This window comes from Pseudopipra pipra, chromosome 14, assembly GCF_036250125.1.
Source record: "Pseudopipra pipra isolate bDixPip1 chromosome 14, bDixPip1.hap1, whole genome shotgun sequence".
Lineage (NCBI taxonomy): Eukaryota > Metazoa > Chordata > Aves > Passeriformes > Pipridae > Pseudopipra > Pseudopipra pipra.
In genome coordinates this window covers 10,573,815-10,592,476 of record NC_087562.1, presented here as the reverse complement: position 1 = coordinate 10,592,476, position 18,662 = coordinate 10,573,815, and the positions used below count along the sequence as shown (strand labels likewise).

Here is an 18,662-nt window from a genome sequence, read left to right as displayed (position 1 = left end):
TTTGTTCTCCCCAGAGAATCAAGGGAGAGGGGGTGGAAAGGTAAAAAGAGAAAGGAGAAAAATAAAGAAAGGCTGGCGGGAGGAGAGGGTGAACCAAAAATGAGTAAAACAGAGCTGCTCAATCCAATAGCCAAGTATTACATTATAGACTCCCAGTTTGGATATAAACAAAATGTTTCCTTAGAGCAGAACCGCATCCAAAAATTCGAAAAACTGTTTTCCAGAGCTGAAACAGACGTGTTCTGTCCTGCCTCAGGAGTGGGAGATGGAGACTTACCTCTTGCACCCCCGCTTCCCCCCCAGCCCTCTCTCCCCATGTGCCCACGCACGTGTCAGGCCCCCATTTGCACTGGGAGCAGCCAGCAGGATGTTTTTGAGGGGTGGCTTATGTTTTATAGCTGGATCCCCGGGTGATTGCTGCTGCCAGGGCAGGCAGTTGGCTGTCCTGGCTCCTGCAGCAATTGTTCCTCTTGCTGCTGCCGAGTCCTCCCCTTCCTCAGGCCTGGCCTGTGAGTGCTGCCGTGGCTGCTGCGGCTGGAAGAGCCCAGCCCCTCACATCAGGACAAACACCATTTTCTGCCGTCCACCTTATCTCTGCTGTCTGCCCTGGGTTCAGCTACCTGCCTCCATCTATCCCATCCTTGGGCTGATTTCCATTGTCTTCTCATAGCACTCTGTTGGGTTGCCATGTACCCCGATGGCCCTGATTTGAACAGCTGGCTTTGGTGATGTGTTGTTCAGCACTGCAGAATTGGGTGGTTTTGGCAGGCTGGTGGTCTGGCTTGCATGGCTCTGTGTCACAGTGACCACTACACAGTGGCTTCCCCAAAACATCCCTTCAAAGGGCCGAGGATGGAGCCGGACAAGGCTGCGTCTCTTGATGGGTTTCAGGTCAACCAAGTTCTTTAGCTTTGGAGAGTCTGTTTGTCTTAAAATATCATCCAGCTAAATTGAAAGTGTTTTCTAATGAAACAAAAAAACCCATGCCAAAAGACCATGAATGTTGTCACCAAAGTTAATAAAAGTAAGGAAATTAATACTTATAGTTGACCTCCAATACCTAGGCACAGTGGGGTGTAGCAAGGAAGTAGTTAGAAAGGCACCATGGTGAGCCCTAGCAGTGAATTACCTTACTTTTATTAACTTTCTGACAACCTCAGTGAATTTCCTTTCTTTTTATGAAGTGATTAAAAAAGCTAATCAGATCATGTAATTAAAATACATAATTACACAATCTCAGAGTTTTTCATAATTACTGTACATGGTAAATATTGTTACCTGATAACACTTTGCACAAAAATTCTGACAGGAATTTGTGTAGGATGGTTAGGCGATGTCTGCTTTCCAGTGTTTGCGATGGAACCTTTCCTAGTGACACTAGATAGATAAAATGTCTTAAAATGGAAAATATAGCTAAACTCTAAAATAATGACTTGGTTGTCCTTTTTTAATGCTTTTGTACATATTGGGCAGCTGGGATGTGTTGACACGGTGTGTTTCTGTGCATTTATAATGACTGTTTCCTTTGTGCTCACACCTCTGCTTCTGTTTTGTTAGGCACCACCCACTGGAAAATGGGTGTTTTGATACAAAGCAACACAGTAAGAAAAAAATCAGATCAGATCCAGTATCTCAGTTCCAGCCAAAGAATTAAATTAAAATGGAGTCCCTCTTAAGCCTGTGTACAGTGACTTCAGGGTGGGCATGATGGTTGCAACCTTCCTGAAGTCAAGTAGCCAGGAGGTCCTGGATTATGGTTATATTCATAGGAGATCCAAAGATACAAGGGCTGATTATCCTGAATAATGGGAAAATTGTTACCAAAAAAAAAAATAAAATTGATGTGACCCTAACAATCAGCTCCTAAAATTCCAGGGCCCCAACCTCTAATTGTTTGAAATCGTACAGAAGACGCTGAATCTTAAATACAGGCAGACAGTTCGATCCTGATGGGGAGCCAAAGCTGGTATTCATAACTCTTGGTACTCATACTTTCATGTCCTAAACTGAGTATGAGATGGAGGAAGTGGGTTTCAGTTTCACAAGCAATTCTGGCTAAAAGTGTGAGGAAGCAGTTACTGAATTTTCATTTGTCTGATTTTGTTTTTGCAAGGGTGAGATGGGCTAAAGATCTTATTTCAGACAGCAGCCCAGGTTATCTATGGTCAGAAAATTGTTTTATCCTGAAAATTTTTGCCTTACTGGCCACAACTAAAATAAATATTAGAAAAGCCTTGACAAAACAGGAAATTAATTTGTGAATTCTATCTGGGGAACCTTGTTCTGTCAGTGTTCTATGGGAGGGTTGCCCAGTTGGTGACTCTGGGAACAGAGCTTTAGCTGTGATTTGGGAAAGAGTCATGACAAACCCCAATGGATTCCAGGGAGGTGGCAAGTGTTTTTTGGTATTCAGGTATTTTAGGACACCAGGATTTTTGCAGCAAGTGGTCTAAGCTTTAAAACTCTTTGTGTTGTTTATGAAAACAATAATTTTTCATTTACTTTGGGTGTGTGTGTGCATGTTTTCAGCCATTAATTGACTGGAGATGGTTTTTGTGAAGGTATCTGGTTCTGGAGGTACAAGTGTGTCTGTCAAACCTCTGATCCCTGATTTCCCAGAGAGTTTTTGTGGGTTTTTTTATGTTCTTTTACTGTTTTTTGACCATTTTTCCTCTGCAGGAAATCTGCCCCCACCTCAAAAATCCATCTCCAGCTTCCACTCACTTTTTAATTTAGTGGACTCTTCTGTACAAAGCCTGTACCATTCTGTAAAAAGCCTTTCTGTATCTGTAGTGTCAAGATGAATTTTTCTAGGGTACATTTGATCTCTCCCCACTGCCTCCTCATTTCTTTTACTGAGTTGTTTAGTCTATTAACATTCCCAGATACTTTTTTGTAAGTACAACCAGTCCTCATCATGTGGACAAAGTTACAAAGCTATTGACTATAGCTTTCCCCTTTATTTTGTTTAATTCTCTGATATCAGTGCCAATGCCTGTGTGAGACTGCTCTCAAATGGAAGAAGTGTTGTTAGCGAGTTGGTGGGGAAACATATTTGTTTGCAAGTGCCAAGACATTTGCTGTCCCTCCTTCTCTTCAGGGATAAATTGAGATGATTCAGTGTATGCTCCAACCCTAATTTTAATCCCATTTAAACAAATAATTGTGCCCTGCACCTTTACTCATTATAAATTCGCTCTCTCATGTATCTGTGGCCAAGGCACAGAGACTAGTTACTAACTAGAATAAATTGTACTATTCACATTTGTGGGAGGCAAAAAACCAATCACACACATGTGGTCAGAAGGAAAGCCACACTGCTGGTTAAACTAGAGCCAGCTGAATACAGACAACCAGCACCTAAGACTGTAAAACAGTTCAGGAGGAAGGGATCTGTGCTGTTGGGGAGCTTTCGCCACCCTGTTGCGGTTCGTGGGCAGTGTGTGGTACCTGCAGCTGGGGCTGGAAGTGCAGCCGTGGCTGGAGGGGAGGTTTCTGCCAGGCTCTGCTTGACTCTTGGCAGGAGCACAGCAGGGCCGGAGGGGCTGTCGTCTCCTGGTTGGATTCGCTCTGGCTCCCCAGCTGCGCTCCCCACTCCTGCCTGCCTGCACTGATGAGCATCCTCCCTACGGGAGGCTTTCTCCGGAGCGTGGTCGGTGCTGACTGACATCCTGAGAAGCCTCTAAAGAATTCAGAGATGCTCAAAAAGTCTATCTGCAAACTTGTGGTGTAGATGGGGCACAGCCTGGGTTGATCTCAGTGCCTGGTGTCTGCAGGAGAGGGATATCCAGTGTGCCGTGACTCCGGGGTGCTTGGAGTGGGCACCGCTGGGGTCATCCCCTGCAGCTGCACAGGTGCTCAGTGAGGTCGGGCGTGGGATCCCTCCTTGGACTGCACCAATGCGGGTGTGAGCCCTGGGATAACAGACCTTAGCTGTTGCCACAGCCTTTCTTTTGAAAGCCTGAGAGCACAGTCATACGATTTGTCATCGGGCCCTTCAGTCAAAAGGGCAAAGATGTGCTGGAAGGAGAGAGCAGCTTTCGGTGGATGGTTTTGTTGTGTGGTGCAGTGCAAGTCCTCAGATCACAGATGCTGGGTCACTGACGGTTAAACTTGAAAGGACTCTCGTGCAGCACATTTGTTGTAGGGGAACACTGGTGTACCAACAACAATTCTTACCGGGTGGCAAATACTTTTGTTTGCTTGCTTGTTTTAAAAGTCTCTTCTTGTTTAAAATGATGGATGCTGTTAGTAAAAAAGGAGCAGCATTATCATACAGCATGGAATACACATCTCTCCTAGGCAAGCCATGCTGTTTGGCTTTCATCTTGCATAGTACAAAATCTATAGTTATTTTCTTTTTAAACCTTTCAGTTATTTCTGTCAGGTATTGATAAATGGAGAACTTCCTTCTCATCTCTCTTTCATGCAGTTCCCCTCAGTCCAATCACAAGCATGGTGCAGATTCATGACCAATGTCTATGATAATCAGGAATGTGCTTCATGTTCACCAGTGTGCTTTTACATTTGTGGGTGCTCTTTTTAGTTTTAAACTAATTTTTTTTTTTTAAATTGTTCACTAATAAACCCAGAGCCCTAACGAATTGTACTTTGCTATAATGCATACTGTCCCCAAGAGATGGGAGACTTACTTAGCTGGAGCAAACCCCATCTCCAGTCTTGGGTCAGGTGGGACTGGCAGCTTCTTCAGCTCCAGGGATACCCACTGGGGTCACTGGGGCACACGAGCCCCTCCAAAACCAGGCGGATGAAGGCCCTGGGGGGCTGCGCTCACCGGACCTATGGAAGCTGTGATGTTTGCAAGTGCAGCATCATTTCCATTCACGGTGTTTGCATGAAATCTTGACTCTGAATTCATGAAAGGGACAGGGAATACATGCACCTTTCTGAAAATATCTCTGTGTAGAATGGGATGTATTTCATATTTATGTCATTTGAATTTTCAGAAGTGTTAACTACTGTTCCTATTGAATTCAATAGGATTGATGTGAATACACAACACATTTGGAAGTCAGAACAATAATACATGTGCATAGCTGTAGAACAGGTTACTTGATACTGTTTGTCACATGTAATTTATTGATTTTTTCCCCTTCTTCTTTGAAGGCAGTATAAAATCCGGTGGTTGTTGGTTTTTACTGTTTGTTTATTGCTGAGTAATTTCAGCCAACATGTGTTTTTCAGCATTAGGTCTATTCATCATGAACATCAACTCATTAAAATTGTAAGCGCGTCACAGTTTTCCCACCTAGATCAAAATGAGAGTCTGGAACTGCCTACTTCTTTCTAACTTAACAAGCTGGTTTTATTTTCCTCTGCAACTTGCTCTAATAATATGACTAGCTTTAAGTTCCTCAGGCTGGAAAGCTTGGCAGTAAAATCCTGTGCAGGGCTGAGCTTTGAAACATGAGCTTTTTCTCAGGTTTGAAACATGGCAATTGTCTTTTCTGCTGAGCACTGATGGAAAATACTCATTTAGGAGCAGAAGTCTGTTCTTGGGAAAGTAGTTTTCATCTGTTACAGACAGGGACTGCAAACCCATTTTCTTAGAGGTCAGGTCACCACATAACATCAGTTGAAGATTGCATCATAGAAAGCCATCCTAGAAATGCAGTCACTTCTGGTGACCCCAGCCAGAAGACACAGAGCATTTTTGGTGTCTGGTCCCAGTTTTCTCACTTCTTAGTGGTTCTTTTGGCTCACAGTAGATACATGACACAAAAGTGGAAAGACAGTTCTGCAGAAATGGAATCCCCACTCTAATATTCTCAACCACCACCAAAGCAGATAGGTGGTTGTCTTAGCAGTAACAGCAGCTTATTAGAGAAGTCTTAGCAAAACATATTTTGTCCTAGTTTGCCACTGCCCCAGTATTAAAGGCACTTGCTCCTCCAGACTGCTGCCCACACCATCAAAATGAGCTCTGACTTGGTTCTGCACAAGCTGAATATCCTGTGGCAAAGTGCTGCTTGTCCTTGTCCATACTGGCTTCCAGAGCTCCCTGTTCACCATGCAGGATATGACCCTTAAATGAATTTTATGAATGAGCTAAATGGATTGTAATTGATGACTTAATCTTCACTTGAACATACAATGCAAAAACGTGAAAATGAGCACAGTAAAGCATTAAATTAAATCACACCAGTCTGGTCTGTTCATGGAGAAAAGTCTGTCCCTCTTTACTTTCACCTTCTGTATTCATTGAGTTTCTCCAAACAGCAGCTAGTCTGTGTGGCTGATGCTCAGTTATGGATATGCACTGAGGGGAAGAGCTTGAGCTGAGTGTGTCTGACCGCACGTGCCTGAGGGTTCTCAGCAGAACAGCCTGAGAACAGGTGCCTGCTGTATCTTAGAGCTGCCTGATCAAATGGGAGAGAGGAAATAATAAATCTAGGAAACTAATCTCATGCATTTCATCCCACCAGAAAGGCTGTCCTGCTGGCCACATTTCCACAAGCGGTTCAGTCTCAATGCTTGGGTGTGGGCTGTATGGGAAGCACCCTCCCTGCTAAAAACAGCAAAACACAAGGAAGGGAAAACATCTCTATATATAGATTAGAAAATGTATGAAGTAATGCATGTATTGCAGAGACTTTCATGGAGGCTGGTGCTCTTTTCACTGCTCCAGGCTGGATCTTTGGCTTTGCAAAGGGGGCAGTGCAGGGCCCAGGCCTGGCCCCACTCATGCTGTGATCAGGGCAGGCTCTGTAAAGCTGCCCTAGGGTCTGCTCAAATCACTGCAACCACCTGCTTGTATCCCTAGGTTTAGATAAAAAAGGAAGCAGGCAAAGCTCTTAACCGCTGTGTGTTGTCTCTTTGTTTTGTATAATCAAGTGTTGAAATCATGATAAATGTTGACGTCAAGTAGCAAGAAGAGCAGAATATAATTGTGTGAGTGTAAGGCCAATGGGGTCATATGAGGTTTGTGCTGTGGCTAACATAATATGAAGAAATATTACTAACAATTAGCATAAGCATTACCATTTATTATAACTAATTTTATAACTAATTATTATAAGTAATAATTATTCTACTAGGATTATTTTCCTGAGGGCTTTATCATTCCTAGTGTTTGACAGTTGTTCGTGTCGTAGCTGAAATTCTTATTTTATAATATTCTCTCTATGTGACTCTTGCATCCGTGATGTGTGCGGGTGACTCCATATAGAGTTTTGTTTTTTCACATCTGTCTTAAAATGTGCCTTTTTGCTAAATGCTCTGTAGGTATCAAAGCAGGCAAGAATGACACAGGACCCTCTAGGTAGCAGGGTAAGCACGAGCAGCAAGCTATTAAGATCTTTCTGTTATTTCATTGATGATTTTGTAGGTATCATCTTCTAATCTCGCTTAAAAAAGTCTGAATGTGCATTTGAACATTTCTGAAGAGCAAATTGCTAAGCTAAGTATATATATAATCCTAACATTTTGGTAGAAATAGGGTGAGTTATTATTGATTCACAGAGCACGACAAAACATCACTGCATGAATTAGCAAACAGCTGTTTCTAATTTGAGTTTAGAACTGTACACAGAGGAACTTGTTTTAGTGTTCACTCCTTTCATTTATAATGAATTTTAATTACCGCTACAGGTGAGAAAAATGTAGAAACAAGCTTGTATCTTGTGGAAGAAACAAAGGAGAGACAGATGCTAACAGATTTACAGTCTGTGATAAAAGGAATGTTTTGGTACACTTTACATGTAATTAGAGTGCAGCTGTTTTCAGTCCCAAGTCCATGATGCACAGCAGAATATAGTATCTGCTGCTTTTCCAAAGGGAGTAAAGAAAAACAGTGATTTAACTCTGAAAGCATTTAGCTTATTCCTAGATCTAACATAAAACTTTCTCCTCCAGCCCTATTATGCCATTTATTGAAGTGTGAAATAACTTATTTAACGATATGTTAATTTTTTGTTACCAGCAAAATACAGACTGTTTGACATAAGAAAAATAATGTTAAAAATAGTTTCTGATTTTATCATCTGCATAGAATTATGGATCACCCTGTTGATGGTCATTACTGAGTCTTGATATCTGCTTATGGGAGACAAGGGCTCAGGCATGCATTACTGTGGCTTAACAAGTTTCTGTATATCAACTAAGCTTCAACAGACATCTTTGTGTGTACTTTTAACTTGCAGCATAAAAAAGACTAATTAGATGTATCTTTGATCACTACAGAAAGGTTTAAACAAAACCAGCGAGGTTTAAACTGTCTACGTGTAACAGTTTATCTGTGGCAGACATCCCAGCAAGTTTAATGTTTGAAATTCTGCACTACATCTTGTGCTGATTTTGTATTCTAAATACAAAGTTTCTCTCTGCATGAGAAGAAAAATTAGATTATATATACTTTCCATTGAGCCAGACGTCTTTCTTGCTTTTTGAAAAAATTCACTAAAAAACAAATTGCAGTGCGAAGCTGAGAAGTTGGGAAAAGAGTCACTAACCTTTGGGAATTTAGTCCAACAAAAATGCTTATCTCAGAAGTAAATGATTAGGTATGACTGCATTTTTCTCAAGTCACAGAAAACAATGAAAGCACTGCCTGTAGTGCCACTTACATTAGCACCTCTTGGATTTTTATCCAACTTCAGGATAAAAATCCAACTGCAAACTAACTTCAGGTTTGCTTTGAACATGTTATACATATCTATCTATCTATCTATACATTAAAAATGGCATACTGCCTTAGAATACAAAACTATGAAGACTGTTTGGTGAAGGCTGAAGCTGCACACAGAGTTCCTCAGAGCAGCCTGAACTTCCCAGGGCCTCCTCACTGCCTTGGCTAACGGTGGGTTGAGCAGTTCTGGGGGACAGTTGCGTGATGTTTTTTGAGGAATGATTATAGATAAGTTGCAGATACCTTTTTCCCATTGTTTAGTGGAGTGTGTTTGACTGTGCATTAGTGCGGGTTTCAGTCACAGCCCAGCAGTTACGGTCCCATTCAGACGTAGGTGCAGTCTCAGCACACAAAGGCTTTCACTGCCACAAGGGCTGGTGGTTCACAGTCTATCATTGCCTTCTGTGACACAACGAACAGAAATGTTCAGTGAAGCTGATATATGCATAGAAATTGAGTTTAGAATATTAATGATACTTTTAATTATTAGTTATAACTGTGCGGGAGATGTGCAGGAAAATGGGACTAAACAAGCCAACAAAAAATTTAAGCAAAAAAGCTGTCACAGTCCACTGAAAATGTTGAAGCTTAAAAAATTTGCTGTGTAAACTTGATTTGCATTATTTCACACCAGCACTGCAGTGTAAACGAGCAGCGTATGCTACGTGAGGTTCTTACAATAATCCATTGTGATGATCTATCGTTGGCTTTAATACATAGTGCAGCAATGCAAAATTTGCTGTAACCAGTATTGAGGATTTTTTAGTCCTTAATCTCTGTGTTTTAGTCTCATAGTTAAGCATCTGCAATAATAATAATTTTTGAAATTGGCAGCATTTCTATTGGGCCTTCCATCTGAGGATGTCTTGGGGTTTTCACAGCTATGCAGAAGTAAGCCCTACAATTTGCCCTTGAGGAGCAGATGCCTTTTTTTCTATTATGGAGATGAGGAACTAAAACACAGTTCAGAAGCGTGTTTTATGATGCCAAGCTTGCTTTCAAAAGCAAGTTACTTTTTGGGTGATAGAATTCCATCAACTTCCAATAGCTTAAAGCAATTGGAGTGCTTTGACCACCCTTAACTTGTGTGCCATGAAGGGGCTGGGAGAGAACCAGGAGTCTGAGCTTAAATCAAACAGCAATCCTTTCTTCAATAATTGATTTTGGGGTTTTGTATTTATTAATTTAACTGTTTCTCTAGCTCTAGAGGGATAAACATGATAGAAAAGAACACGTTCTAAATCTAACCTCCTTGGTTTACTGTCCTGCACAGAGATGCCTTCTGAGCTCAGGAGGGGAGTCTCAAAGTTGCCTCTTTGGCCAAACCCTGGAGTTTTTTTTGATGCCTAATCTGGGTGTGCAACCTCTTCTGAAGCTCATGGTGGTGCTCAGTCTGTGTTGGTGGCACCCAAAGCTGGAATAAACTGGCCTCCCATACTGCACTGGCCACATTGTGACGTGCCCACGGTGTGCAGGGATGTTCGGAGGCCCTGTGGAAGAGCCACCTGAACTCTCTACACGTAAGGGAGATGGAGTAGGGAGATTTCTTCCCCGGAGGGGAACCTGATGATGCTCCGTGTTGATAAACAGGAGGGTTTAGGCAAGGATGAACTTCAGGTCCAGGTCAGCAAACGTGGTGTCTGTGCAAACCTTTTGTTCTTAAGAGAAAATGCAACTGGCTGGGGGATAGCCTGGGTTTGTGCAGCTCCCACCCATGAATGCTGACCCCCAGGGCTGGGGTGACCAGGCAGCTGAGCTGGCCTGTCCTTCTGCAACCCCTTCAAATGCAGCTCTGCTCAAAGTCTGGCAGAAACATAATGTTTCCAAGTAGCTTTGGGCAGGGAGATGGAGGAAAGTGTTTTGCAGGGACTGTGAAATTTTGTCTGGTTGATTATATTTCTATTAGCAAAATAAGTCTGAAATAATAATTATATCAACGTCGTCAGTGTATGCTGAGATGGCAGTGCTGCTTACTCCTGTCAATCTGTGATGTGCTGTTTGTCTCCTTTCTAAGAGAGATCACATTTTTTTAAGACTTCATTTTATTGTTTTAACTTCATGAGTATATTTCTGAACTTGGCTCATGTTATCTGGAAGACAAATAGAGAATGAATTATGATTTATACTACAGTTTGGCCAAATTGTTCTTATTAGAAGGAAAAATACATTTATTGAATGCATTGAGGCTGGAATTAGCTCTTCACTGATGATGATAAATGCTTGCAGTCCTGTAAACGTGCTGAACATTACGTTGCTAAATTACTGTACCACTTTGAGATTGATTATCAAGAATGGCCCTTTAAGCTTCATGACCTGCACATATATCCTGAGGACTACTGACATCCTGAAGCTTCCTTAATGCTCTTTTTTTCCTAATTAAACTTTTTATTGAATTTTCTTACCCTTTTAATACTTGTTTTGATTCTCTTATGCGCAAATGACAAAAGCCTTGCACTAGCCATGTGATTCTCTATTTTAGAACAGTCCCACTTTGCAGGATTAGCCATTTTTAATGACTTTAATCTCCTTTTGAAAGTGATTTTTCTCATTCTGCTACATTCCTTTGATTGCATTAATGTAGAATTATTATTCTAACCATCATTGCCAGACATGTCACACCACATCTAAAATATATCTTCCCACTAAAATATTACTCTGGTAAAATACCTTAGAATTTCCTTCTCAGTTCATTAAAGGTCTTTTCTTCAATTTAATATGGCAAGTTAAAATTAACAGGGCTATTTTTCATTCCACAAAGAGATTAATGATAATGAGTTTTCCCTAATTTCTTCAGTTTAGGCATTTAGTAATTTAGTATCTTGTTTATAAGAAGTCCAGGCAGGTTGTTTCTCGGGCTTAAAGTTTTCTAAATATTTTAAATTTGTAAAACTATGAGAAAATGGTGCAATAAAAAGAGTGTAGAGGCTAAACATAAAAATAGGTGAAAGGTCCAAATCAAGCTAAAAGGAGACAGTCTTTGCTTTTACCTGTCTATGTAAATGCTTCCATTTTTATTACAAATCCAGCTTTTCAATCTGAGAAATGTTAATTTTTTTGAATCCAAATTATATGAGCACAGCAATGGCTTTGTGCTTCGCTCACAAAGTAATACTAATACCAGCTTTCTTGGATTTTGTTTTCTCAATGGCCCAATGTGTTTGAAGAGCAGCAGCTGGAGGGGAAATGGCCCTATTTGAACGTTAAGAGTGTGTTTTGAGGTAAATCAGTTCGGTTCAGAGGAAAAAGAGACTTTCTAAAGATTTGTTCAGTTTGTGTGGTGGGCCAATGTAATGGTTGGCATAAGTGCATATGGATGTAATGAAGTTAAAGCAGTTGGCCCAGCCTGTGTTACCACTGGATTTGGCCCATTGCATGCACGGTTTCAGAGCTGAACAATGAAGCTTTATTCTGTGGGGCCGTTTGGAGTGCTCTGGGCTCTCCCCAGCGCAGCCCTTCCTCTGTGTGCCGCTGCCCGGCGCAAGGCACGACAGCAGTCTGACTGGGAAAGAGAAGGTATTTAAAATGCACGTATTTTTAAAAAGAATTTCTGCAAATGGACATTTTAAGTTATTTTAATTGCAGCCAGTAACCTCCAGCAGTAAGTAACACAATGGTGGAGTGCTTTTTCTCCTGTTGTTGTTTTTCTCCTTCCCCCCCTCCCTCCCCATAGAGAGCAGCAGCGGCAGCAGCAAACGCAACATGTGCTGCCCTAGTTCAGGCCCAGCATCCCCCTCGTGCTCCCCTTTGTCTCCTTGCCCCTGGAGGAGCCCAGCTGGTGAGAGGAGGGAATTAGGCAGCCCTGAGCTACCGGCACCTCCCCGGGGCCCCTAATCCGGGCGCTGGCAGCCGGCTGCCTCCTTCCCTCCGACGGCCCGTGGCCGCAGGTCCGTGGGGACGGAGCCCCGGATACGGCTGGCGGCGGAGATGGGGGGATGGCGGGGGCTCCCTGGGGGCTGAGCAAAGCTGTGCTGGCAGCGGGGTGGGCGGCGGAGGTGGCTTAAATTGGGAACATGAGGCTTTGTTGCAGCCGCAGAGAGAGAGAGCCATTCATGGTCGGGGGAGTGAAGCCTGAGAAAAGTTTACGTAAAAAATCAGGAGCTCGTTGCCTGTGCTTTAGGTTTGGGCTCCGCCAGACTCGGAGGAGCTGGTTGAGCACAAAGACCTTGAGCATCCTAGAAGGCGCGGGTGCTTGCTGAGAGTCGAGGTGCATTTTGGGAGCAGAAAGAAGCGTGTTCCCGGTGTCCAGCATCGCTCTGGAGCAGGAGGTTTAGTGAAACCGGGGAGCGGAGCTCTCTGGGGAGCACGGGGCGAGGGGGGTGGATGCCTGACCTGTGCATCCTGAGAAACAGGCATCCGTGTCGTGCGGGAAAAGTTGTTCGGTGTGTGAATATTTGGTGTAGTTTTTTCCAAGGTAGCTTCTCTCTTTCTTTCCTGGGATGAAAAACAGGTCTTTGCCAAAGCAAACGGTGCCACAGGAGCTGCCTCGTACGGTGGTGATATCCTCATTAGCCGAGCCTTTCTTTGAGAGCTCCTCTGCCGTACATGTGCTCTCCTCCGCCTGGTGACTCTGTAGTTGGCAGGCACGAGGAGTGTGCGTGTGGCAGCCTACACACACAGTTGGGGATTTTTTTTTTATTGGTTTGTTTTAGTAAAAGCTGAAGTAGGAACATTAAATGTTTTATAAGGACAGTGTATCTCAAGAACCAGTTCCTTTTCAGAATCTTCAAATGTTTATGTGGCCAGCGCCTTCCCTCATTTACATGAACTTTATTTTTGCTTCATTCTGTGGTTTAGTTTTATATCAGACTAGTGGTGTTTTTGTTTCGCTCAACACCTCTGCATTTGTTGGAATTAGGGTATTTAACTCTCTTCTGTTGCATGTTAACAACTCTGTTAATGAAAGCTGACAACGTTTTATGTATTTCTCCTAAAATAACTATTTTGCTGCTGGAGTTGGTGCTGTTTTTTGTTATGGTAATATTGAATTATAAAATATTTTCCAAAGCTTCATATTGAGCAAAGGAAATAGTTACTAAAACAGAAGCTGGACCATTGTTGGTTTATCCTGAAGTTGATTCTTTTGTGATGTCTTTATGTGTCCAGTGGTGATTTTCCTGGGCTTTTTAAAATTTGGTTTTGTACCAAAAGGGTGATATTACCTCTTATACAAGCGAATGTGGTAATGGTGCACATCTCTTCTCTGATTTTGTTCAGCTGCTTCAAATCTTACGCTTTTATTTCACCTACATGTTCGACTCTGCCTTTTAGCAGCCTTCAATTCTGTTACAGTTTTGAGACAGAATTGAAGGATTTTATTTAATGGAGGCATTACTTAAAATCATCTTGATGTAGCATTTAAAAGACCCACAAATTCACAGGTGATCACTTAACACTGTAGCTTTTTGAAATGTTTGTATTGCTTCATTGCACATTGTGTTTTGCTTTCTTTATTCATTGTTTATTGCTTTACAGTACAGTGAGCAGGTGTTAAACCTGCTAAAGAAAAATGCTTTTTATTAACACTAGGTCTTGGCATATTTGTGAATTATGTGTACAAATATATTTTTATTTCTCCTTCTCAAACCTCCTTTGAAATTCAAGAGGGTTTTTTGGGGGGGTTTTGAGTTGATTTTTTTTTTTTAATGCTGTAGTAGCAGAAGCCCATAGTGTTGTTGAGAGCTTTGTCCTTATTTCACAGATGCACTGGGAATTGTTTTTAATCTCCTTTCTGCTTTCCCATTACAGATGGTGATGACGACCCACAACTCTCCTGGGTGGCTTCATCTCCCTCCAGCAAAGATGTTGCATCACCCACTCAGATGATAGGAGATGGGTGTGATCTCGGCATCGGGGAGGAGGAAGGGGGGACTGGCCTGCCATATCCGTGTCAGTTTTGTGATAAGTCCTTCATTCGCCTGAGCTACCTTAAAAGGCACGAGCAGATCCACAGTGACAAACTACCTTTCAAATGCACCTACTGTAGCCGGCTTTTTAAGCACAAGAGAAGTAGGGATCGCCACATAAAGCTTCACACAGGGGATAAAAAGTACCATTGCCACGAATGCGAGGCTGCGTTCTCTCGCAGCGACCACCTCAAAATTCACCTGAAAACCCACAGCTCCAGCAAACCGTTCAAGTGTACTGTTTGTAAACGTGGGTTTTCATCTACCAGCTCATTGCAGAGTCACATGCAAGCTCATAAAAAGAACAAGGAACATATGGCAAAGACTGAGAAAGAGGTGAAGAAGGATGATTTTATGTGTGATTACTGTGAAGAGACATTCAGTCAGACTGAAGATTTGGAGAAGCACGTAATGACACGCCACCCACAGCTTTCCGAGAAGGCCGATTTGCAGTGTATTCATTGCCCTGAAGTATTTGTAGATGAAAACTCGCTGCTCTCACACATTCATCAAGCCCATGCCAACAAAAAACACAAGTGCCCTATGTGCCCGGAGCAGTTTTCTTCAGTGGAGGAAGTCTATTGCCACTTGGACAGCCACAGACAACCTGACTCCAGCAATCACAGCATCAGCCCTGACCCAGTCTTGGGGAGTGTTGCGTCCATGAGCAGTGCAACGCCCGACTCCAGCGCATCGGTGGAAAGAGGTTCCACCCCGGATTCGACCTTAAAGCCTTTGAGAGGACAGAAGAAAACCAGGTCTGTTGACAGAGAGGAAGGCCAGAACTGGTCTAAAGTTACTTACAGCTGCCCGTACTGCTCGAAGCGTGATTTCAACAGCCTTGCTGTTCTGGAGATCCATCTGAAGACCATTCATGCAGACAAACCTCAGCAAAGCCACACATGCCAGATCTGCCTTGATTCCATGCCTACACTGTACAACTTGAATGAACACGTGAGAAAAGTGCACAAGAACCATGCCTATCCCATGATGCAGTTTAGCAACATTTCTGCCTTCCATTGTAATTACTGCCCGGAGATGTTTGCAGATATCAATAGCTTACAGGAGCACATCCGTATTACTCACTGTGGCCCAAACGCTGCCACTCAAGATGGCAACAACGCTTTCTTCTGTAACCAGTGCTCCATGGGCTTTCTGACCGAAGCAACCTTGACTGAGCACATTCAGCAGACTCACTGCAATGTAGGAAATTCAAAATTGGATTCCCCTGTCATTCAGCCAACACAGTCTTTTATGGAAGTTTATTCATGCCCTTATTGCACAAACTCCCCCATTTTTGGCTCCATCCTGAAGCTTACAAAGCATATTAAAGAAAACCACAAGAACATTCCTCTGGCACACAATAAGAAGTCAAAAGCAGAGCAGAGTCCAGTTTCTTCTGATGTTGAAGTCTCATCCCCTAAAAGGCAGCGGCTTTCTGCTAGCGTAAACTCAGTGTCTAATGGTGAATACCCATGTAATCAGTGTGATCTAAAGTTCTCAAATTTTGAAAGTTTTCAAACCCATTTAAAGTTGCATTTGGAGTTGCTGTTGAGGAAACAGTCTTGCCCTCAGTGTAAAGAAGACTTTGATTCCCAGGAGTCTCTTCTGCAACATCTCACTGTACATTACATGACAACTTCAACTCATTATGTGTGTGAGAGCTGTGACAAACAGTTTTCTTCAGTGGATGATTTGCAGAAGCATTTGTTGGACATGCATACTTTTGTGTTGTATCACTGCACCCTTTGCCAAGAAGTTTTTGATTCCAAGGTATCTATCCAAGTGCATCTGGCAGTTAAGCACAGCAATGAAAAGAAGATGTATCGTTGCACAGCCTGTAACTGGGATTTTAGGAAGGAGGTGGATCTCCAGATCCATGTGAAGCATAGTCACTTGGGAAATCCATCCAAGTCTCACAAATGCATCTTCTGTGGTGAGACCTTTAGCACAGAGGTAGAACTGCAGTGCCACATCACAACCCACAGCAAAAAATACAACTGCAAGTTTTGTAGCAAAGCTTTTCATGCCATCATCTTGCTTGAAAAGCACTTGCGGGAAAAACATTGTGTTTTTGATGCGAGCGCTGAGAATGGTACAGCTAATGGCATGACCCCAACAAATAAGAAGACAGAAGGGGCAGATATCCAGAACATGTTGATGAAGAATCCAGATACTTCCAATAGTCATGAAGCAAGTGAGGATGATGTAGATGCTTCTGAGCCCATGTATGGCTGTGACATTTGTGGGGCTGCCTACACTATGGAGGTCCTCTTGCAGAACCATCGTTTGAGAGATCATAACATCAGGCCTGGGGAGGATGACTGTTCTAGGAAGAAAGCAGAATTCATCAAAGGTAGCCATAAGTGTAATATCTGCTCAAGGACCTTTTTCTCGGAAAATGGCCTGAGAGAGCACATGCAGACCCATCGAGGCCCAGCTAAGCACTACATGTGCCCCATCTGTGGGGAGCGTTTCCCATCACTCCTGACCCTGACGGAGCACAAAGTCACTCACAGCAAGAGTTTGGATACAGGGACATGTCGGATCTGCAAAATGCCGCTGCAGAGCGAGGAGGAATTTATTGAGCACTGCCAGATGCATCCAGATCTCAGAAACTCCCTCACCGGGTTTCGCTGTGTTGTCTGCATGCAGACAGTCACCTCCACCCTTGAGCTGAAAATTCATGGGACATTCCATATGCAGAAATTGGCAGGAAACTCTGCAACCTCGTCACCCAACGGCCAGGCCTTGCAAAAACTCTACAAGTGTGCGTTGTGCTTGAAGGAGTTCCGGAATAAACAGGACTTGGTAAAGTTGGATGTGAACGGCCTTCCCTATGGCCTGTGTGCTGGATGCATGACCAGGAGCACGAATGGACAGTCTTCGGGCTTGACTCCACAGGAGGTGAACGAGAGGCCATGTGGCAGTCTGAGGTGTCCAGAGTGTAGTGTCAAATTTGAAAGTGCTGAAGACCTAGAGAGCCACATTCAGGTAGACCACCGAGACCTGACGCCTGAGACTAGTGGCCAAAGGAAAGGTACCCAGACGTCCCCTGTTCCCAGAGTAAGTACAGCCGAACTTAAAATGTTTGAGGGATAAAATGTAGACCTTCAATGTGAGAATTGATCTGTTTGTTGTTTTTTTTTAACTGTCAAACTGTTAATTTATCAAATTACTTGTGCTAGTAAAAAACCCAACAAAACAGGAGAAAAGATAGAGTGATGCACATAGAAAAATTAAAAGTTGTTCAGCCTCACAGGGTCCTTGATTCCTAGTGGCAGCACATCAGATTTTTTACCATAGAACTGCCCTAGATTTAGCAACAAAAAGCTAAAACACTTGAACAGTGGAGATTGAGTTTATCCATGAGCTTCGATTCTACTGAACTGGCAGATCTGGAAAAGCTGGGGCAATTTAATGAGAAAAGGAGATGCTGAGTACCCAAAACAACAACAAAAAAAAATCTAATCTGTCATATACGAGGAAGGAGATTATTTTTTACTAGGGAAATAAAAATGAGCAGGAGGATACGGGAACTCCTGAGGAAAAATGTAGTGAATTCCACTCTACCCCCCAAATTCTCACCTAAAACAAATTACTATGCTAAAGAGCTTGTCCTTATGGATGTCTGTCAGAGTGAATGGTTTGAGGTTACTTGGATGTCTGTGTGCATACATGTGTGCATGCATGTACGTGTGTATGATTTTAAAAGAACCTGCTTCATGGCCCTTCGGTAAGTTTAGATTTTTAGCAAATCTGGACACTGTTGTCTAATGCAGAGTACATATAAGTGTGCTGTCCTTGACTGTTCACAGATAGCCTGCTTTCCCATTTCTTCACTTACAAGTTATTTGGGAACATGCAGATCCAAGTAAGGTTCCAGAAGCCTACTCAGGAGATTAATACCATTTGCAGTTTATAGTCTTTTAAAATTATTTGTTGACGTTTTGGTTCAAGAATGGGCCAAGTCAGTCCTTCCTCTGTCAGGAACAGATGGAATGAGAAGTGGATTTTGGAAATCTTCTCAGGAGACCAACAGCAGACACATCTGAGTATTGATATCATCTGACATTTTTAATTAAACATGATGGGGTGAGATTTTCAAAAGT

The 18,662-nt window shown here is 42.7% G+C and overlaps 1 protein-coding gene across 5 annotated transcripts in view; it reads left to right on the top strand.

Annotated features, from left to right (window-relative positions):
• Positions 1 to 18,662, top strand: part of ZNF423 (zinc finger protein 423) — a 229,122-nt gene that overhangs the window by 117,118 nt on the left and 93,342 nt on the right. For all 5 annotated transcript variants that reach the window (XR_010434321.1, XM_064671143.1, XM_064671141.1 and 2 more), the window contains one exon: positions 14,393 to 17,616. Coding sequence is in view for 4 of the 5 variants with exons in the window: in XM_064671143.1 (XP_064527213.1) it covers positions 14,393 to 17,616 (3,224 nt within the window). In the remaining variant the exon portion in view is untranslated. The remainder of the gene's footprint in view (positions 1 to 14,392; positions 17,617 to 18,662) is intronic.